Raw genomic sequence first — 24,138 nt, 5'->3', positions numbered from 1 at the left:
ACAACAACCATTTACTATCTCATATATTTATATATATATATATATGTATATTGCTACTCAAAGATAGTTTTCTTTAAAAAATACCTAAAGTAATACTGATACCAGGTTATATATGTCCGTTGCAGACATTTGATCATTATTCGTTCACTTATTACCGTATTCCACGTACATTCAATCTTGAATAATCATTTTAACTTTTTATTTTTAACGAATAACTAATACTTTAGTATGTAATGATGACAATTTCACAAGTTTTATTTAAACAACTTTAGTTTTTTTTTTTTAACTCGTCGGTTATTTTTTTTTTCCAACAAGGAAGTCTCGAAGTTGACTTGATTGTAATTAAAATAATTAGTACCTTGATAATAGATTAAAGCGGACATGTTGTTAAGAGTAAATGAACAAGCTCAAGTTAAATTGAATTGACGTGTTCATCAATTTACTACTTATTGATAATATATCATCTTATATATGATTTTATAATTACACAAGTTACTAGTTCATCGTTTCGTCGGCATGTCCATAAACGTATGTACATTACATTGATCACGTAATATCTATAATAATAAATAATATATAATATATATGTGTAATGGGCGAGGCACGTGGGTTCAACGACAACGTCGACGCTTCTCGAGTAGTCGGATTTAAGCCACCCACGGAAATTAATCTTTTTCTTATCGGGTAATTTAAATAATTAACCAGATTTGTAGCGAAAATATTTAAATAACAATATCTTTTGTTGTAGTCGTGTTATTGTTGTTGTTGGTTTCTATTATAAAATTTTAAATTTTAAATTGCTGGTATTTTACCGTTTCACATCAGCCACACGACGTCAATTGAATGAATAATAGACCTGGATGATTGGTGAAAACGTGGCTTGGATCTCATCCAAGATTAGTCATACTAAATAGATTTCTCAGCTCCTTTATAAATGAATAACGAGAACAAAAAATATATCATAATGATAATAATAATAATAATAACAAATATATTAGCCATATATGTACAAACAACTGTACAAATTTTTTCATTCAATTTAAATCCGAGGGTGAGAAAATATTTTAAATAATTCATTAATACATGACCAAGCATATATTAATCAATTATCTATTCAACACATTTTTTTTTATTCCGTACCCATGACTGAAAAAAATCAGGTTTTATATATTTTCCGGCTTAATTAGTACAAGGTCATTATTAAAATAATAATTATTATTATTGTAAAAAATAACAGGTACATCCGATACCTTTCAGTTTCATTCTTGATAATATTTCACTAAACCTATGCTCTGTAAAAAAATTGTGGAGTGAACGCGGGTTAAATCCGGAGTAAATTTGGAGTGAATGCAGAAGATGACTGTTTATTTATTGAATTCTCTCGGAGTGAAATTCACTCCAAAGGAAGTTTATTTTAATATTGAAACTTTGAATGGGAGTAAACGCGGATTTTAATAAAATCCAGATCACTATGAAATCACTCCGCTGAAAATACAAACTCTCGATTTACTCTGTATATAAAATCCGAATTCACTCCCGTTTTTTTACAGTATAGTAATAATGAATTGTACAAAATTTTCGGAGTGAATTTGGAGTGAACTTCAAAGGGGAGTTTATTTTTAAATAAAACTCCAAATTGAAGTAAAATAAAATTCAGAATACTCTGAAATTACTCCGTTAAAAGGACTAACTCCCTGTTGACTCCATATGCGGAGTAATTTAAAAAAAACTCTGAAACTCCGAGTGATGGAATGAATTTGGATTTAAATAAAATCCGAATTCACTCCCGTTTTTTTACAGTATAGTAATAATGAAGTAAAAAATTTCGGAGTGAATTCTGAGTGAACTTCAAAGGGGAGTTTATTTTTGTATTAAAACTCCAAATTGGAGTGAAATAAAATCCAGGATACTCTAAAATTACTCCGTTACGAAGACTAATTCCCTGTTGACTCCATATGCGGAATAATTAAAAAAAAAACTCTGAAACTCCGAGTGACGGAGTGAATTCGGATTTAAATAAAATCCATCTCCACTCCAAAGTCACTCCCGATTTTTTACAGTCTGCATCTTCAGACCTTAATACTATAAAAGAAATTCATTATAGAATTAACAAAAATTATTGCAATATTGACATATAGTTAAATTTTTTCGCTAATTTTTTTTGACTTACAATTTTTTTACGAAAGAGATGAATTTTTTTAGTTAATTATATCAAATAAACTTTATAATTTAATTATTATTATTATTTGTAGATTTAAATATAAATAATAAAATGTATAATAGTATAATTAATAATGACAATCGATTATGAAAATTACGTAGGATTTATGAATCGTTCTCATTAAGTGAATCCATAACTGGATAGCAATCCTCGTGATCGAAACGTACGGTTACAAATGCTGTTGGTAAAGAGAGTAATGTAAGGCGGGAGAGTTCAATGCTTGTGCTTGCATCAGAGAGTGACTCTCTATCTCGAGTGTAGTCACCAAGCTAATGAAAAGACACACAACACACATAACATAAACGAGTACAAGAGAGTCCACACAAAATACACGACACACAACTTCCTTCCATATTTGGTTATCTTGCGGCCTTACACTCCATTCCATACTACCCAGCCTACGTTCACGACATCCCAATAAAGTTTCATCATCTGATGCAATGTTTAGTACACCGTGCTCTGGTATGCATAAAGATTTTATTTAAAACGAACTCGTAAAACAAGAAGCTTCTGCCATTAAATATTTAACTGTCAAAGATGAGAATAATGATGATGATGATGATGGTGTCGATGATGAGTCGGGTTATAATTGTATATTAAAAGACACGTGTTTGCTATAAACGACAATAATAAGCATCACGTAATGCCATAATAGACATTACGCGTGGATCTGTACGCGGTAATCGCGTACTCGTGCAGAAGGACGGTGGTCTTGAGTCAGTTCGCTATCTTACGGCGTCGTAAATCCTCTAGGTAATACGTCTTTGTGTCGTGAGAGTTGCATGCAATAGATTTATACTTATATTTTATTTATATTTATATATATACTTATATACATTCGAGTATTTGTCAATTTAAATCTAAATGTAATCGTCATGATGATAACCCTCGTCATCCATTCAATCATTTCGATCGCGTCAATCAATGAAACCATCAATTTAAAAGTCATTTAACAAATTTAAAGAGTTATTATTCATGCACTGTACAAAATTAATGGAGTGAACGTGGATTTAATTTGGAGTGAATGGGGAGCGGGTGGCTGTTTATTTATTTTATCTACTCGGAGTGAAATTTACTCCAAAGGGGAGTTTATTTTAATATTAAAACTCCTAATCGGAGTGAATGCGAATTTAATTAAAATCTAGTTCACTCCGCTGAAAAGAAAAACTCCCAATTTACTCCATATGCGGAGTTATTTTTGACGGAGTAAATTCGGAGCAAATTCGGATTTAAATAACATCCGCAAGCATTCCCGATTTTTTACAGTATTAATAATACACTGTAAAAAATTTCGGAGTGAACGCGGATTAAATCTGGAGTGAATTCCAAAGGGGTTTATTTTTATATTAAAACTCCGAATTGGGGTGAAATAAAAATCAGAGTACTCCGAAATTACTCCGCTGAAAAGACAAACGCCCAATTTACTCCGTATGCGAAGTAATTTTTTTTCAAACTCCGAAACTTCAAGTGACGGAGTGAAATCAGATTTAAATAACATCCGCAATCATTCCTGAATTTTTACAGTATTAATAATACGCTGTAAAAAATTTCGGAGTGAACGCGGATTAAATCTGGAGTGAACTCCAGAGGGGTTTATTTTTATATTAAAACTCCGAATTGTAGTAAAATAAAATCCAGAGTACTCCGAAATTACTCCGCTGAAAAGACAAACTCCCAATTTACTCCGTATGCGGAGTAATTTTTTTTCAAACTCCGAAGCTCCGAGTGAAAAAGTGAATTCGGATTCGAATAAAATTCACAATTACTCCGAATTCACTCCGAATTTTTTACAGTGTAAATATATGAACAGCTGTTTAAGAGCACATACTCTATTGATACAAAAACAATGTAGTGGGAAAAATCCATTCTACTCTAGTTAAAAACTATAAAAGTCTTTGGGACTTGATGACTTTCACTTTAACAAATTTAAGTCTCGCCTGGACTCACACTCCGCTCGCTTTACTTACGTGTCTGTTACATTGGTGTTACACCAGTGGGCGTTGTTACGACTCCCTTCATCTAACTCTCCCTTCTATCAATAGATTAATACTCGAGATCGAGTCTGGTCTCCGGTCTATTGGGTTTTGTCTCCGGCTTTGGCTTTAGTTTTAGTTTTAGTTGAACATTACTATGACACCGTACAGTAATACCGAGCACGCGAGTTCGTATTTTGCTCCATGCTATGCCGGATGTTGCCTCAAGTCTCAGGTATACAGCGAGCCAAGGTAACGTTCCTCTCACTCTTACACGACAAGAGACTATAGCTGTTGTAAGAGCGAGAAGATAAAAAACGGGCGTGCTTGGCATACAAAAGATCTCTGATGATACCACAGGTCGTGGGTACTCTTGCTTATAAATTTTTTTTTTATTTTTCGTTAACGTTAATAGCGAAAAAAAAAGAGTCACGCGTATGGTAATCCCTAATTTTTATCATTATTATTGAATCCTTAACTATAACGATTAAATTAATTGAGTTGTGGTGATGATAGCCAGCAGATTAATTTATTCCTCCCCTTGTTAACACCAAAGGTACCGCCGAAAGGTCCTCGAGGATTTATTAACCAACATCGGAATTTTCTTGTCAAAGATAATCTTAAAGTTAAAAAGTTTATCGTACAGATCTTTGTCTCTCCTGCAATACAAGTAAGGAAGCAACAAGAAAAAAATTAAATAATAAATAAAATAATACATGCTCGAGTAATTCCTTCACTTAAACGTTTTTATTCCCCTTGATTATTTATTTATTGTTAGTTTTTTTAGCTATCCCGCATTCTGGGAACACACCTGCAGGTACCTCAGGTTGCTCGTGTATTTATTGTACTTGTTCGAGGGACAAAGTCGAGGTGTCGGGGTATTTCCTTCGACAATGGACTCGTGAAGCGTGTCTGAAAAGAGTATTGGAATAACATAAGTTAAGATCAAGGCGAAGAAGAAGAAGAAGTAGAAAAATTATAAGAAGTTGGAGTTGAATAGAATAACAATAAGGATAAGTTTGTCCACCAGTTTTAAATACAAGGACCGGTCATTGAACAAGTCAAGTAGCTTATTGTGATCATATATATTAAATTAACTGTAAACGAGCTGACTGTATGAATAATTGACTCATTTGCATCATAATCCAGCCACATTTTTTTTATACCCAAACTTTTACCGAAATTTTTTTAAAACCGACTTCAAGGCTGCCAAGGACTCAAATAATAATAATAATCATATGTAGATATTTAATTAAAGATATGAGTAATGAACTTATATAATTAATTGATGATGTAAGGATAATGACCTCATAAGTCCATCCCCTCTACTTTTAAACCGTTAATTATGAAACGGAGGTAATTAGTTTATTACTTTGTACAGGAGGCATAAACAAAGGACACCATCCGAGTGTTTTATTATTTTTTTAACGCTGGTACATAGCGACATATGTTTATTAGAATCGCTGTTGTAGGTGTGGGTTGTATCTGAGTGTCTTTGCTTGCATACAAGCAATTTTAGCATTAGTATTACAGTACAGAGTACAGAGGACATAACAGGTAACAGGTCGAGGCGACAAATTACCACGGGAATTACCGCGATAAGACTAACGAGTGAGAGTCAGGGTCGTCTGGCTGTAGATTCTCTGGGACTGAGAATAAGGAAGTCTCTAGATCTTCATAACTTTATATATTTATTACAATTATAATTATTAAAAATAATTAATTATTAAAATAATTAACTTTATGGCTGATATTCAAGTTATTTTATAAATTGTATTTATATATTTATATATATAAATATAAATATAAATTACGAAATTTTATCAAATGCGGATGTATGCAATTTTCCAATCCTTTATGATAATTTATTTTTATTTTATTTAAGTATGCGCTCATCCTTTCTATTTTATTGTATTTACGTTACGGTATGCATACTTATTTAAGTTTTTATTAAGTCGCTAGTAAAAATATATATTAAAATAAAATTATTCGATTCTTTGAATTTAGACACGTATTTTATTTTTATTTTTATTTTTTTTCATATCAAGCTGAAAGTTTGTCCATAAATGTACGCGCGTAGGCGACGATAAAATGACAAGTTTGAAATTTAAAAAGTGTTTACGTGGGTTTAAGTTAATACACTCATTTAAAACAACATTTTATTTTCATTTATTTTCGTCATTAATCCATCATTTTATTTATTTTTCGGTAAATGATTAACGATTCAGTGCAATTATATAAATTGCGCTATTATCCTTGAGAAAATATATAAAAATTAATTTTGAAAAAAAACATATGTATATTTTTAGGATCATAGTCATTGAGAAACTTTTCCTTTTTAATTTATTCACTCATGACAAACTCGTTTGTTAAATAATGAATTACGTCACGTTATATTTAAAATTTTATGTTTATTTAAAACAATAAAATAAATAAATGAATGAATTTATTAATTAATTATCTTAATAAATAAATAATTTAACAGATTGCCCATGAAAATAATGACTTTTTTTTTACAATTCCCGTCAAAAGGCCTCGACATCGATTGCAACTCTCGTGCGTAGGAAGATCCCGTCAGATATGTGAACATTGATCATGATCAACTTAGCGCATTATTTTTTTTAATACATATATTACATGAATAGACGAGCATGTCACCAAATATGGAACAACTGGCTATTATATTATTTTATAACAACTTACAAAACGAGCTACAGATGGTTTATTGCACTCAGTGCATATACGAACTGTCATGCTGACTCTTCATTTGATTTTACGTCACGTGCATCCGGCAATCGAGCGTTTCCGGCGACGAAAAATTTCTTATCACACAACAAATTTAATAAAAACATTATTTAGGTACTAATTATTTTTACAAGATATCAAAACACTCAAAACTCGAGACGCGTTAAGTCTTAAGACGAAATTAGAGACTTAATTTACTTAACAGATATTTTTTAAATGTTTGATTTATTAAGTAAACGTAAATAATTGTTTTATAAATGTCGATATCTCATACATTCACCGGTGATTCATATAGATAACTCGTGTTACTTATTATAGAAGCGAAAGTAACAGGTTTATCTCATTTAATTTTTTATAACTAGATCTAAGTAGTTCATTTAATATTTATTTATGTCTTAGTTCAAAAATTGTGGAACGAAAGATAAATTTTTTAGTTTTAAAACTTTTGAAGAATCAGTAAAAATTATAAAAAATATTTTTAATAGACAAAGAGGATATTAAACCATAGAAATTAAATTTTTGAATTTTAAAAAATTTTTAATTCCCGCCAATTTTAAATTCAACTGATTCTGCTCATTTGCAATAGAATAATTGTCCGAAAAAATTTATTAGGGTCCGACAAAAATCATGGGCACTATCTAGTATATATATATATATATATATTTTTTATATATATAGATATATAAATTTATAAACAGAAAGAATGGTATTTTTGGAACAGACTTAGAATTGAGAAAAAATTTAAAAAAAGCTGCGTCATGAAGACTAATGATATAAATTTATATGAAACGTAATAAAAATAAACATATTTATAATTGTAAATTTTTTAATAGCTTTTTAAAACCCAGTGATTTTGCAGGTGCAAGAGTTTATGTCTTCACTTTACCTAAGTAATTTCCTAGCCACTAAAAGGGCTTAGAAAAGGTAGAAACATTAAAGACGAAAAAAAAATAACAAAAAAATAAGAAACCTACAGGTGCATCCAGTAGCCCCCGGTTTATTATTTCCTGTTCTGGTCTGTTTTAGTTTTTTTTTTTCATGTTTTCAAAGCAGTTCAGCTTCTTCATTTTCATCTACATTTTTTAAATTTGTTTAATATCCGGTTAATTAAAAGCGGCTTTATTCATACCCTGGATAATTTCTATGATTCTAATATTCGTTATCACCACATTCTTAGCGTTACATTATTGTTATTATTATTATCTTTTAGCCGTCTAATGTTTACTTCGTACAGGTGTGAAGACGTCAGTACCTACCGCACCGTATAGAGAATCTAATAATAAAATAATTTGAAATAATAAAAAAATAAATAGCATGTGTATCCTAGTACTCGTGTATCCTAGTGGTTTTGAGTAATTGGTCGAATAATTAAATGATAAATAATAATTAAAAATACCGCGATAACTGAGACTGTTAATTTTTATTTTTATTTTAAATAAATATACTAAAGTTTAGTGATCATGGGATTTGTCATATAGTTTGAAGGTTGTTTTCTTAATTCTTATCTGCACATGTGGGCTGATAAAAAAATTATTAGGGCCAATAAAGTCTCAATTACACCTAATTACGTTACGAAATTTTTTACAATTTTAGTAAATATTTTTTCTAATTTTTACATCAAGATTTTTTCTATTTGTTTATAAATTTGATAAAAATAATCATGTAGACTTTTATTTACGACGGAAAAAACTTAAATATCGCATGACATCAACTTAAAAAAATTTATATTAATTATTTTTTTTTACCGACTTTTAGTTGAATATAAAATATGCTAATTTTGAAAATAGATTCCTTGGGAAAGATCGAAAGTTAAATTGTGTTTACAGTTGGGAAGTTATTTGAATTTAAAATGACAAAGTTATGGGAATAAATAAAAATATTTAATCGATTTTAATACAAGACACGATTTAGAAAAAATGTTTTGAAATATTTTGGGTTTTTTATAGAAAATTGTTTGAAGAACTAGATAATTAACTTGTGATCGTAAAAAATATTTTTAAAAATCTTATCTACGCATCTGAAGATTGATGAGCAAAATCAGCAGACCCTGAAGTTTAATTTAACAGACCCGAGTATCATTAAATTATTTTTTTTAAATCTCATTTATTTCAAAATAATGTTTATATTTTTTCATAAATCCGCTGAATTATCGGTAAGATTTAAAAATAAATCGCTAAACTGTAAATAAGATAATTATTTACTGCGAAAATTAAGTAAACTGTAGCATTAGCTCCGTAATTACTGATACGGTAATTAAATAAATTAAATATTTATGATTACAGCGAAGATGAAACATCTTTGGCCGTTGGTGGTGTACATAATATTATCAGCATGTCCTGTAAGTACAAAACATTTTTTTTTTTTTTTTTTTCAAATAATTAAGATAAAAAATTAAACCGAATTTTTTTAGGCCGACTCTGCAAGAGGAGTTGGACGAGGACCCAAAAGAGAAGTGTTTTTTTTAAATTTAGAAGACGGTTACTTCGGTTGTCAAGTAAACGCATCGACGGATGTACTCCAATTACTGGAACTCTCGAGAATATGCGATGGAAAAAACGATTGTTATCAAGGGGCCGACGAAGCCCGACAAATACTCAAGTGTTCAGGTAAAATTTTTTGCCAGTTCCATCTTCATCTTCATCTTCATCTTCATCTTCATCACATGTATGAGGTCATCACGATCCTCATAAGTGGATACTGATGACGAAGATGATGATATCCCATCCTAGCCCATCAGTTTTCCAATGAACCCGCGGAATTGATTTAGTGGCTTGACCCCTCGTTGCACGATTGTCGTGATTGCCCACAGTAAAATTTTATTGCTAAATTACGGGCCGTTCATGAGAAGATAAATTCCAGGAAAAAATCTGGACGAAATGCCTGAAAATATTGTTATTTATTAAGTAAAAAATAAACATAAAATAAAATAGTATGAGAGGACGCGTTGATTTCCTCATGGTTCTCACTACACTCGAGTGTATTCAGTAATTTTGCAGTAAGTAACTAAGTAAAGTCTATGTCTGTAAGCCTGTACTCACTTGTACCGAGTCTTCCGCGTGGGCACAGGCGTTACCGTTATGATCCGACGCTCGTCACGCAGTTTGTGATCGGCCAGTCACGCACACATCTCACTGCTCATAAAACAACTTCATTCCGCGGCTTTACTTGATTCTAAATTTCATAAAAAAATATACCATACAAGTAGTATAAGAAAATATGGATTACAGTAACATATAAATTATATATATTTATTATTTAATATTATTTTACAGATGATTGTACTAAAGAGGACGGTACCAAATGTCAGAACGGAGTTTGCCTTGACTCAGTTTGCCATTGCAATGACGGTTTCGGCGGATGTAATTGTCAAGTGCCAGGTAAAAATTATCCACTTCCTTATGGTGCTCACTATTATTATTATTTTTTTATAACATGTTAAAGTAAGTTAAGACCGTTGGATTAATGGTAAGACTTAGAATCCGTTGGATTAGATCGTAAACTTGGAATTCCAGTTGTTAAATTTACCATCAATTTAAAATGTCTTTTAACTTGTAAGATATTTTAAATAACTACCAGAGTACTCTAGCTAAAGATTTTAATGTCTCCATAAATAATTTCAGATGAGAACGAGTGTAAATACAGGCCCTGTGATATTTTTGCTCACTGTACGAATACTCTTGGTGGTTTCCACTGTTCCTGTTACCCCGGTTACCGGGGCGATGGCTTTACCTGCGAAGGTAACAACTTAATAGCTACAGACCTAGATAAAGAAATAATCTATCTATATAAAATAACTCTTCCTTATTGTTTTGTTCAGTTATATATAATATCGGTATACAACTCGACTGGTTCATATATATATTGTACAGTAATATAATGATTTAACGGTTGTATGATTTTAGATATAAACGAATGCGAAGATCCAGTTCTCGCGTCCCGATGCGTCGCGAATGCCGAGTGCTGCAATTTACCGGCAAATTTTCTTTGCAAATGCAAGCCGGGGTACAGAGGCGATGGCGAAGTCCACTGCGAGGATATTGACGAGTGTCAACTACCTCACTCATGTGGTGAAAACTCACTCTGTCATAATGTACCTGGTAATTTTACCTGCACATGCCCCGAAGGATTTACAGGAAATCCATACGAAAACGTCAGTACCTGGCTCATTAATTCACCATCAGTACCTGAATAAATAAAATAACTATCATGTAAAATTATTTTCAGTGTTACGACATAAACGAGTGCGATAATCCCGGAACCTGCGGTCACAATGCGCGCTGTATTAATTTATCCGGCGGTTATCGATGCGAGTGTCCCGATGGATTCGAAGGCAATCCGGAGGACCACTGCAGAGACGTTGATGAGTGTGTAAGAAGTCCATGTGGACGTTCTGCTCTGTGTACAAACGTTGATGGAGGTTTCAAGTGTCACTGTCCTGATGGTATGGACGGTGATCCATTCAGCGGTTGTAACGGTAATGATTATTATCAATCGCATTTAATGATTCGGTTTGTGGCTTGTCCAGTTATTCGGTTGTCAATTTAAAATTTGTCACCCCTAATTACATGGATTTAAATTAAATAAAATATATAGTATTATTTAAAACCGTAGGTAAACTTAGTAATGCTTACTCCGTTTAATTAACGTAACTAATTTAATCGGGACAGATATCAACGAATGCGAGTCTAATGACATGTGTGGCAAGGATTCAACCTGTGTTAATACTCAAGGTGGATTTGAGTGTCAATGTCTTCCGGGTTATCAGCTTGATCCAGTTCTAGGCTGCACTGACATTAACGAATGCTTGCGCGACAATGCTTGCGCGCCCAATGCCAAGTGCATTAATATTTATGGCTCGTATAAATGTGTGTGCCCTCAAGGTTTCACGGGACATGGACTAATTTTATGCGAGAGTCAGTAACATCATTATCTAACTTATTATTATTATTATCATTAGAAAATAATTTTTATAAGTAATTCCTGGCATAACTAATTGATCATAATTAACCATTTGTGTGTGATGTATAACAGATGTTAATGAATGCGAGAAAAATCCCTGCGGCGATAATTCCGAGTGTGTGGATACACTTGGGAGCTACATATGCCGATGTAACCAGGATTATACCGGCGACCCTTTCAAAGGCTGCACTGGTTAGCTAAACTAATGATTTTAATCTTACTCTTAACTATATTATATATATTTTATATTCCTCTAACTGTGTGTTAATTTTTATTCTGCAATTACATTAAATACCCGCAAGATCATTATCATTTAAATAATATTATTATCGTCATCTAGATATTGACGAGTGTAATGGACCAGAGAATCCCTGCGGCGCAAATGCAATATGCAGAAATTCCATTCCCGGGTTCACTTGCGAGTGTCCACCAGGATACAGTGGAAACCCGAGTCCTGCGGTAGCTTGTGATCAGGTAAGTTTCTATATTTAACGCCGGGTATTCTATATCAGGAGCGATAAAATAAATTGAGGCGGTAAAAGCCTCGTAAGTAAAGCAAATAAAATATTCAAATAACACGGGTGTAAATTAAATGAATAATTAACAGACGGACGTAACAACCCTGTGCAAGTCAAACTTTGACTGCGTCAACAACGCGGAGTGTATCGAGGGCCAGTGCTTCTGCAAGGACGGATTCAAGGCCGTTGGAGCCGAGTGCGAGGACCTCGACGAGTGCGCAACGAACCTATGCGGCCCCTCTTCAGTCTGTATTAACACCCGAGGAAGTTATCACTGCTCCTGTGAGACCGGTTTCGTTGGTACTCCGCCGCAAATACCCTGCAAAGGTACATGGACTTACACATACGCTAGATACTATTATAAATTAAAATAAAATTCAATAGAATAAAAGGAGATGTAGTGAGCTCTTGGTAATCTTATTTTATTTGCTTGCTATCGTAAAGCATGCAATAGCATTTTTATGCCCCGAGGGCTGGACTCAAGATGCTGATTGCCGATAAGACGTTGAGATATGAGGAAGTTACTCGGTCTTATATATTATATATACATATGACTGGTGTATAGAAGCCCATGACGCTCATATGAGACTTGTTCTTCCTTATTTAAGCCATTAATGCCCCGTTTATTTTACAGCCCCATGTGAGACTGTTACTTGCAGCGAGCATGCCTTCTGCAAACCCGACGGACACGAGGCCTACTGTATCTGCGAGGACGGCTGGACATTCAACCCCAACGACATCGCCGCGGGTTGCGTCGACATCAACGAGTGTGACCCGGTCAATGGACCCTCGGGACGATGTGGCAAAAACTCAATATGCACCAACACGCCCGGTGGTTTCAGCTGCCAATGCAAGCCCGGTTACTCCGGCAATGCCTTCAAGCAGTGCATAGGTACCTATTACTTTTACTATATTTTATTACTTTAGTTTAAAAGCTACATCTAGATACTCGTGTGCATTTATACATTCGCTGGGTATGCATATGAGTATTGTGTAAATATGAGTGGGAGGTTTACGATTAATCTGCGGTTTTACTTCAAGACGTAGACGAGTGCGCAAGGACTGACGCCTGCGGTCATGGTGCAACTTGTACTAATACCAATGGTGGATATACATGCGCTTGTCCCGAGGACACGATACCTGATCCTGATCCTTATACCAAGTGCGTTGGAGTTGTGACATGCGATGCTGACAATGACTGTCCTGGCAATGCTATTTGTGATTTAGCTAAGAGATGTCTCTGTCCGGAGCCAAATATCGGCAATGACTGCAGACGTAAGTTGAATATTTTATTTAATGACACTAATTATTATTTCCGTGCAAAAAAAATTTTTTTCATAATGAATTTAGATGTGAATTTTATCACGAGACTGATCGTGACACAAATATGACTTTTATCATGAATTTGCTCCAACTTTTCGTCTAGTACATCCGTATCAACTATAAAATTAATTTATTATGTCTGCGAATTGGACTTAAGATGACTTTGATAGAAACTCCACTGAATTTTTACTATAAAAAATACTTTGTCAAAATTATCGATTCAGAAATTTCAAATAAATTTATTCTATCCAGTACTCGGTTTACGTAAATCAGTTTCGATTGTAAAATTATTTTATTAAATGAACTTCAGATCACTTGGATCAAAATTTGACTGAGTCGTAAATTTGTTGTGATTAAGGGGGATAGCCACTGTGAGGATCGAAAAAATAGGTGATTTTCGGGAATTTTTTTGACTGGAATAATAAAGGAAGTTGGGGATCGGGTTTTTTTTGTTCTATAAAGTATACATTGAAGATAATTCTCCTAAATTTTCATTAAAAAATATCATGTTGTTACAAAGTTATAAGCATTTTTGTGGAGCAACAAAAATTTCCCCCACCATGATGTCATCTCTAACTCAAAAACGGATTATCAGAAACAAAAAAACCAAACGGCGTTGTAATCTGTATGCATTTGGTTATCGTTGCACGTAGGGGATTTTGAAAATTTGGATTTGAAAAAAAATGGCGACATATTAAAAATTTTTTCGTTATTTTTTCTCATTTTTTTGGATTCAAACAGCCCTAAAAAATCTTAAAAATCAAAATTTTCAAAATCCCCTACGTGCAACTTTAGCTACTGAATAGATGAATACGAAAAAAAAAAAAAGTTGGGAATCGGTTCATATTTATGAAAATTACAGATGCCACCAGTTCAAAAAAAGTAGTTTCAAGAAAAACGCGTTTACAGTTTTTAGTCGATGCAACGGTCAGTTGACGTGCTGTCACAAAAATGACTATAACTCAAAAAATATTCGGAATTTTCATATAAAACTCTAGATACATATTTTTGATCATATAAACTTTGATTTAATAAAAAAAAAAAATTTTTTTTTTGAAATTCCACAGTGTCCCCCTTAAAGTTGTTGATAAAAACTTATGATAAAAGTCATATTTGTATCACGATCTGAGTTTCATCAATTCAGATCTAAATTCATTGCGAATAAAAATTTTTCCACACGGGAATTATTATTTTATTTATTACGATTATTTTTATTGCAGATCCTTGTGAAGACGTATCATGTGGCCCGAACGCCCATTGCATGATATTAAATGACATCGCTACTTGTCTATGCAGCAATGGATTTACTGGCAAACCCGGCGTGAAAGGTGGATGCGCGGATATAGATGAATGCGCAGTAAATCCTTGCCCACCGGGTGCCGTATGTAACAATGAAGCGGGTTCATTCTCCTGTCAGTGTCCAAGTGGTACTACTGGGGATCCCTACAACGGCGGATGCAAAGAAACAGCAGTGCCACATGTATGCGGACCAAATTCGCCGTGTCCGGCCGGTGAGCAGTGCGTTAAAGATGAATTTGTTGGTAGTTATGTTTGCATTTGTCAGCAACGTTATACTCGAGACCCAGAAACCGGCAAATGCCGCGATATCAACGAGTGTCTTGAACACAGAGATAAGCCGCCGTGTGGTGTCAATGCGATATGCAAAAATTTACCCGGAAGTTACGACTGTCAGTGTCTGCCAGGTTTTCACGGGAATCCATTTACGCTGTGTGAAGAATGCAACAGCATTGAGTGCCAGTGTCAGCCGCCATATAAGATTGTCAATGATAAATGCATGCTAGCGGGTTGTTCTGAAGGTGAAGCATGTCCAAAAGGTGCTGAGTGTATCACGATTGCCGGTGGTGTGAGTTATTGCGCGTGTCCTAAAGGATACAGCACACAGCCAGATGGATCTTGCGAAGATATTAACGAGTGTACAGAAGGTCGTCAAGTATGTGGCTACGGAGCTGAATGTATTAATCGTCCGGGATCTTATGAGTGCATTTGTCCTCACGGTTATGGCGGTGATCCCTACAATGGTTTATGCTCGCCAGCGCAAAAACGATGCACGAGTGATAATGAATGCAAGCCAAATGAAAAATGTGTACAGCCAGGCGAGTGTGTATGTCCACCGCCATTCTACACGGATGCCTTGGATGGTAATCGATGTAAAAATCCGTGCGATCGTTTCCCTTGTGGTATGAACGCTAAGTGCACGCCAACCGACCCACCGAGATGTATGTGCGAGACCGGTTACGAAGGAGATCCACAACACGGTTGCGTTGACGTTAACGAATGTATCAACAATCCTTGCGGTCATGGAGCTTACTGTTTGAATAATCGCGGCGGACATATTTGCGAGTGTCCAAGAGGCACTGTGGGAGATCCATACGGAGCTGGTTGCACTGGTGCCATTCAGCCGCGGCAAGAGTGCTCGGGCAACAATGACTGCGAGAATTATTTAGCTTGTGTACAAGGTAGCTGCGTTAATCCTTGTGATAACGTACCGTGTGGTCCCAATGCCTATTGTGAGCCGGACAAACATGTGCCCTGGTGTAGATGCGTCGTTGGATTCACCGAGGGCAAGAATAATGAATGCGTTTCGCAGTGCGATGGCTTTGTCTGCGGAGCAGGAGCTCAGTGCATTGTTTCTTACGACGGACCGACTTGTAAATGTATTGAAGGCTTTATGGGTAATCCTTTCCCGGGTGGTCAGTGTGTTCCCGACGTCTGTTCGCCGGAGGTAACATGTGCGGAACCCAGTGTCTGCATCGGTGGAAGATGTAAACGCAGATGCGAAGGAGTTGTCTGTGGAATTGGAGCAAGTTGCGATCCGCAAACAAATAAATGTGTTTGCAACCCGTACTTTGTTGGTAATCCAGACTTGTTATGTATGCCGCCGATTGAACCACCGCGTTGCGAACCAACTTGTGGGGACAACGCTCACTGTGAGTATGATGTAGCGGGTTTCAAGTGCGTATGTAATCCGGGAACGAGCGGCAATCCGTATCAAGGATGTGGCGCTCAGAAAAAATCCGAGTGTACCAATTCAATGTGCGGCAGAGATGCTCACTGTCATGCTGGACCCAACGCTATTGAGTGTATCTGCCCACCAGGTTTTGCTGGTAATCCTTACATTCAGTGTCACGATATCAACGAATGCAGTGGAAATGCTTGCGGAACAAATGCTGTGTGTCTTAATACGCTTGGGAGTTATGATTGCAGATGCAAGGAAGGCTTCTATGGTAATCCATTTGTCGGATGTCTGGCAATTGAGTCAGGACCGTGCACAGATCCAGCGACGTGTCACTGCAGTAATGAAGTCCCATGTCCTTACAGCCATACATGCGTGGAAAGAAGCTGCGTAAGCAAGTGCAGTGACGTAAAATGCGGTCCAAAAGCAGTTTGTCAAGACGGTACGTGTACTTGTCCATCAGGATACACAGGAAATCCAAATGATTTGGCTAAAGGATGTCATCTTAAGGCTCACTGCTCCAATGATCTTGAATGCGAGTCTCAGCAGATTTGTTTCCAAGTGGGTAAAGGCGTAAGAAAATGTGTTGATGCTTGTAGCAAACTACAGTGTGGTCCCAATGCTCTCTGTGTTACACAGAATCATGTGTCGTCATGTCTATGTATCGATGGTTACTTTGGAAACCCAAGTAATCTCGTAGATGGTTGCCAACCCGACCGATCAATCGCACCGCCCGTCTGCTCACACGATTCCGACTGCGCTGCTGGTTACTTCTGCATTTTATTAGACAATGGCATCTATGACTGCATTAATCCATGCAGCAAAATAGTTTGCGGCGCCTATCAGCGCTGCGAGCCCGATGGAAGTGGCCACGCGACTTGTAAATGTCAAGATGGATACGAATGGAATCCCGTGAGTTCAAATTGCGAGAAACCATCAGTACCCGACTGTATAACTGACCACGATTGCCATACGACCGCAGCCTGTCGACCGGACGCTTTGGGTGTTTTGAAATGTATTCCTACATGTAAATCATTTACGTGCCCGCAGAATTCTCAGTGCATCGCTAATAATCATCAGGCAGCTTGTGAATGTCTTCTGGGATTCACAGGCAATCCGAACGATCGTCAAGGATGCCAGAGTGCTAGACAAAATAGATGTACAACAGACTCCGAGTGCTCTGAAGATCAAACATGCAGATCTTCTAATGACGGCACTTTACTTTGTCTACCAGTCTGTGATTTTGTTACTTGTGGGCCTGGGGCACTTTGCGTAGTAAATAATCACGTGGCGAACTGCGAATGTCCACCAGGACTGTACGCTGGTGATCCAAACGACTCAGCAAACGGATGCAAACCAGTTCCTTGTGTCTACAACATTGACTGCCCGCCCACGCAGCTCTGCGACCGTCTAAGTCATACTTGTCACGATGTATGTGAAGAAAACGCCTGCGGTACAAATGCTGTGTGTATTGCCAATGATCACCGTGCAGTCTGTCAATGCCCTCCGGGCTTTAAAGCGAACCCAGTAGCTGACGTCGAGTGTGTAGGCGTCGAAGCGTGTAATCCAAACCCCTGTCATCCTACGGCAATTTGCGTGGTCGGTGCTGCCGACTCTCCTGTTTGCCAGTGCCAACCTGGTCACGTGGGTGATCCTTACACTACAGGATGTCAACCTGAAGGTTCCTGTGTATCCAATAAAGACTGTCCAGCTCAATCAGTCTGCCAGAATCATCGTTGTATCAACCCATGCGAAAACGCCTGCGGCAAGAATGCAATATGCGAGATAATTAATGGCGAGCCAATTTGCCGATGTGTTCATCGATTCGTTCCATCAGTCGAGGGCCCACAGCACGGCTGCGTACGCGCTACGAACTACTGCGTGACTTCATCAGACTGTGATGATGGTAATTGTTTGGATGGACAGTGTCGAGCTGTTTGCAGATCTACTGATGATTGTGCTAGCGGAGAAAAATGTATCAACAACTTTTGCTCGATTCCTTGCGTTACACCAAGCCAGTGTCAATCCGACCAGACTTGTTATAATGGAGTATGTATACTAGGATGCCGTAGCAGCAAGAGCTGCCCGTCAGACCAATCATGTATAAATAATAGATGTCAGAATCCATGCAGGCTCAAAGAAAACGTCTGTGGCGCTAATGCGATATGCAGTTGCATCGATCACTCGACTTCTTGCTCTTGTCCCGCAGGTTTCTCGGGCAACCCAACGCCTCAGCAAGGCTGTGTACGTGTTCCCAATGTTTGCCACTCAAACCAAGACTGTCCAGCTCAACACTACTGCGACAAAGGCTTCTGTCAGTGTACTTGCTCTACGAAGAACGACTGCGCTCACGGCGAACGATGTAAGAACGGCTACTGCGTTAAAGTTTGCTATGGAAATGGAAACTGTTTGCCTGGTGAGCTGTGTGTTGATGGAAGCTGCGAAATTGGCTGTACATCAGACACTGGATGTCGCAAAGACGAAATTTGCATCAATGGTAAATGTAAGTGCAGTCATGGTTTCATTGCCGGTCCGGATACTTGTCTAGATATTAATGAGTGTGAAGAACATCCTTGTCATCCAAGTGCTGAGTGTATTAATCTCCATGGTACGTATAAATGCGTGTGTCCTCGAGGAACAGCCGGTGATCCAGTGGGCACCGGTTGCTTGACTCCTCATCAGTGCGAAAATCATCATGACTGTCCGGATTCGCAGTCCTGCATTCACTACAGCTGTGCTGATCCCTGCAGTCTTGTTGACTGCGGTCCAAACACAATTTGTTCAGTCATAGATCACGTTGCTGGATGCCAGTGCCAGTCTGGTTACATCGGGGATGCTTCTGGATGCTTCAAAGTCGAGTGCCTAACTGACAACGACTGTCCAAAAGACAAGTACTGTAATTCAGAGAGCAACAAATGCGCTAGTCCATGCAATCGAATAAATTGCGGCTACGGTAATTGTATTGCTGTCAAACATAATGCAGTTTGTCAATGTCATCCAGGGTACGGATTAATTGGAGACACTTGTGTGGACGTTGATGAGTGTCTTGATCATCCTTGCCACTCGACTGCTGTTTGTCAGAACACTGAGGGATCCTTCTACTGTTCGTGCCCACACGGGTTGGTTGGAGATCCTATTGGATTAGGATGTAAATTACCCGGAGACTGTTTCGCAGACAACGATTGCCCTGTATCAGCATCTTGTATTGACAACACATGTAGAAACCCATGCGATATTCCAAACACTTGTGGACATAACGCTGAATGTCTTGTACGGAATCACGTTCCTGAATGCCGTTGCCCGAGTCAAAGCTCAGGCAATCCTAAAACAGAGTGCGTTAAGTTCGAGTGCAATTATCACAGTGACTGTGGACATTCCCATGCTTGCTTTGACAACAAATGTGTGGATCCATGCTCGGTACCCAATGTCTGCGGTCATGGCGCAGACTGTTCGTCGCTCAATCACTCGGCAGTATGTACATGTCAACCCGGAGGTACTGGAGACCCAAATCTTGGATGCACACCCGTTCAATACTGTAAGACTGACAGTCAATGTCCAACCGGAGCTTCTTGCAACGGTGGTATCTGTACTGCTTTGTGTACTTCAATAAGGGACTGCATTGCCGACCAATTGTGTATCGATGGACTCTGCCGTCCAACTTGTAAATTAAATACAACTTGTCCTGAGTATCAATACTGCCAAAATAATATTTGTGTTCAAGAGTTACGTTGTACTACAGACCACGACTGTGGGTATGATGAAAAGTGCGTCAGAAATAATTTAGGCCAAGCGGAGTGTCGTCAAGCTTGCGAGTTAATTCTCTGCGGCAGAAATGCTGGATGTAAGTCTGATAATCACAAAGCCACTTGTGCTTGTGATCGAGGATTCTTCGGCGACGCTTATGACGACAAGATGGGCTGCCAACCGATTGAATGCGAGAGCCACGATGACTGTTCGGATGAAAAGATCTGCGACTTACATAAATGTAGGATCGCTTGTCTTGCTCATAATCCATGTGGATCCAATGCCATTTGCTCGACGAATCATCACGTCCAAGTCTGCACATGCCAACCAGGTTACACTGGGGAGCCTACGCGCGGCTGTGAGCTGATAGACTTTTGTCTCAATTCGCCTTGCGCACCAGGAGCCGTCTGTACCAACTCACGAGGTTCTTATCGCTGTCACTGCCAACCGGGAACAGTTGGAGACGCTTATAACAGCGGCTGTCAGACACCAGTTGAGTGTCTCAAAGACGTAGACTGTCCCGTCACTGCCAAATGTATTGAAATAAACGGTGTGCCCAAGTGCGCGGACGTGTGTTCAAGAATACGCTGCGGACCTAACGCTGAATGTACTCCAGGTGAGCACGTAGCATCCTGTAACTGCAGAGTTGGCTACGATGGAGACGCTAATGATCTCAGAGTAGGCTGTCGTCCTTTGCCGACAGCCTGCGCAACTTCTTCCGAGTGTCCTGCCAATACTTATTGCTACGAGAATATTTGCAGGCCTTCATGTCAATCCGACGAAGAGTGTAATCTCTCAGACCGTTGTCTCAATGGTCAGTGTCTCGACCCTTGCGAAATTCGTACGGCTTGTGGTATAAATGCCGACTGTTTTGTCAACAATCATATTAAACGTTGCAGCTGCCCTCCAGGATTCACTGGAAACTCTGAGGTCGAGTGCGTAAGACTTCCGGTTTCTTGTAACGGACATGAAGATTGCAGCCATGGTAACACTTGTAGAGACAATGTTTGTCTGCCAGTTTGTACTTCTGATAATCAGTGTGCGTATAATGAGAAATGTGTCCGTGGAAACTGTCTTCTGACTTGTAGACTAGACAATGACTGCTTTTTGGGGCACATTTGTTTGAATAATATGTGCTCATACGGCTGCAGAGGCGACGAAGATTGCAATGCCAATGAAGCCTGTGCTTCAAACAAGTGCGTCAATCCCTGTGACCTGACACCTTGCGGCCCCAACGCTAAATGCTCTGTGACAAACCAGCGAGCTTCGTGCACGTGCCCTGATGGATTTATGGCGAATCCTTCTGCAAGAATAGCTTGTTTACGAGCACCAGGACCTTTGTGCCAAGCCAACAGAGACTGTTTGACAGGAATGGCCTGTGTATCTGGCACCTGTTCAGCAGTTTGCTCTTCCAATGCCAATTGTTTGAGTAACGAACGTTGCGATTCATCAGGAATCTGTCGAGCGCTTTGTCGCCAAGACGAAGATTGTCGCAGTGGCGAAATTTGTGAGGGTCTTGTCTGTCTTGCTGGCTGCCGAGCTGACATTGAGTGCGCGGAAAATCTTTCTTGCATCAACAACCAGTGCATAGATCCATGCAGTCTTCCAGATTGCTGTGGAACAAACGCACAGTGCGCGATGTTCAGTCATCAGAAACAATGCAGCTGTCCGGCTCCATTGATCGGCGATCCTTTGACTGGATGTCGCAGGAACTTTATTCCTTGTACTGATGACTCGTGTCCACCTGGTCACGTTTGTAACGGAGGATCTTGCTACGCGGCTTGCAGAAGTGACTCGAATTGTTTGAATGACGAACGCTGCGAAGCTGGAGTCTGCAAAGCAATTTGTAACACCGACGATCACTGTTCTCCAGGACAAATCTGCGAGAATCGTATCTGCGAAATAGGATGTCGTAGTGACCATGCCTGTCCCAGTGAGGAATCATGTATCAACAGCAGATGCCGAAGTCCCTGCGAGGGTGGAAAAGCTTGCGGTGAGTGCGCCGGTTGCCGAGTAGTAAATCACGCTGCTCAGTGCAGCTGCCCTCCAAACTACTACGGAAACGCCTTAATAAGTTGTACCAAGTCTCCAGCTCCTTGTGACGGAGTCTGTGAGTGCGATGAGATCGGATACTGCGTCAGAAGCTGCTCAGTTAATGATAATTGTGCATGTGGTGAAATCTGTGATCAAGGCAAGTGTCGCATCAAATGCGACGCCAACAATTCCTGCAAGAAAGGCTACATCTGCAATGCTGGACTCTGCGTAACTGGATGTCGAACTCATGGAGACTGTCCTACATCTTTGTCTTGCAACAACGGACAATGCGAGGACCCATGTCTCTACAATGGTTCTCCATGTGGCATCAATGCTCTCTGCAAGGTCTCAGGTCACCGCGCAGTCTGCCTGTGTCCAGAAGGTTATCAAGGTGAACCCAGTCAAGAATGTTACCAACTGGAATGTCTTCGACACGAAGATTGCGAGCCTACTAAAAGATGCAGCGACGACGGAGTTTGTACCAATCCTTGTCTTCAGCACAGTGTCTGCGGTTTCAATGCCCAGTGCCGTGTTGTCGATCGCACGGCTCAGTGCTCATGTCCACCAGGACACTACGGCAACCCGAAGATAAATTGCAAACCCGGAAGTGACGAATGCCAACGAAGACCTTGCGGCATCAACGCTAAATGCCGTGAAACAGATGGCGGGTTCGAGTGTAGCTGCGCAGCAGGTTGCTACGGCGATCCTCATCAGGTCTGTATCTGCGACGGTGGTGATCTCTGTAGAGACACCAGCTGCGGAGTTAACGCTGCCTGTCGGGTTTATAAAAATCAGCCGCAGTGTTATTGTCCTAAAGAGTATCCCGCTGGTGATCCCATGCATGCATGTAAGTCTTTAACTATAAAATTTAAAATAATCCGTGATGATCAACGACTTGATAACTTTTTTTTGCATTACAGGCAGCGTCGATCGTAGCTCCTTGGACTGCAGAACAATCGGTTGTGGTAAGGGCGCTGAATGTATTCGCGACGGTACCATTTTTGTCTGTAGATGTCCTCCAGGTACCACTGGCTCTCCAGATGTTGAATGTAAAACAGGTACGTAATTAACTAACACATTAATAAAACTAATTAATTATTAAATAAATTCATTTAATCCGGCACTTTGTGATAACGATAGTTTTTAACGCGTAGTTTATTTAATTTTGATTTTTTTTAATTAAAAAATTTTTTTTATAACCGTGTGTCGTTAGTCATTAAAATATTAATACAAACGTTTTTAACTATAGATAGATTTGTAATGACAGTGTAACTCGTTAACACTGAGAGACAGATGTGACCCAGGCAGCTGGTGCCTGCAAAGATTTTATTTATTTTTAATTACACCCAGACAGTTTAAGATGTTTTTTTTTGTATATATATTTGTTAGGATTGTACATAATTTTATATACACCTGTGCGTGTCTCACATATAACAGCATACGCAGAATGTTCTTGGTCTTCAAATTAATTTATACCAGTATGTAGTTTTGTTATTTTCACTGCTGTTTGTTGTTGTAAATATATTATTTTATAAATTTATTAGACAGTAAGAACATTCTCGTATACCCATGCTTGAAAAACAATCGCAGTGCCGTGATATTTCACATTATTTTCTACTTTTCAAAGTCTTTCCGGGGGCTTGTGTT

General features: G+C 38.2%; 1 protein-coding gene across 3 annotated transcripts in view; it reads left to right on the top strand.

Moving 5' to 3' along the window:
* LOC130666009 (uncharacterized) overlaps positions 1–24,138 on the top strand; it is a 70,919-nt gene that overhangs the window by 7,159 nt on the left and 39,622 nt on the right. For all 3 annotated transcript variants that reach the window (XM_057466639.1, XM_057466641.1, XM_057466642.1), the window contains 14 exons: positions 9,222–9,277; positions 9,350–9,545; positions 10,212–10,316; positions 10,560–10,676; positions 10,842–11,089; positions 11,164–11,413; positions 11,607–11,852; positions 11,971–12,090; positions 12,239–12,372; positions 12,506–12,743; positions 13,051–13,308; positions 13,458–13,691; positions 14,960–23,338; positions 23,412–23,549. In XM_057466639.1, the coding sequence (XP_057322622.1) occupies positions 9,222–9,277; positions 9,350–9,545; positions 10,212–10,316; positions 10,560–10,676; positions 10,842–11,089; positions 11,164–11,413; positions 11,607–11,852; positions 11,971–12,090; positions 12,239–12,372; positions 12,506–12,743; positions 13,051–13,308; positions 13,458–13,691; positions 14,960–23,338; positions 23,412–23,549 (10,719 nt within the window). The remainder of the gene's footprint in view (positions 1–9,221; positions 9,278–9,349; positions 9,546–10,211; positions 10,317–10,559; positions 10,677–10,841; positions 11,090–11,163; positions 11,414–11,606; positions 11,853–11,970; positions 12,091–12,238; positions 12,373–12,505; positions 12,744–13,050; positions 13,309–13,457; positions 13,692–14,959; positions 23,339–23,411; positions 23,550–24,138) is intronic.

Source organism: Microplitis mediator, chromosome 3 (assembly GCF_029852145.1).
Source record: "Microplitis mediator isolate UGA2020A chromosome 3, iyMicMedi2.1, whole genome shotgun sequence".
NCBI lineage: Eukaryota > Metazoa > Arthropoda > Insecta > Hymenoptera > Braconidae > Microplitis > Microplitis mediator.
Note: the sequence above shows the minus strand (reverse complement) of the source record. Positions and strands in the feature narration are given on the sequence as shown.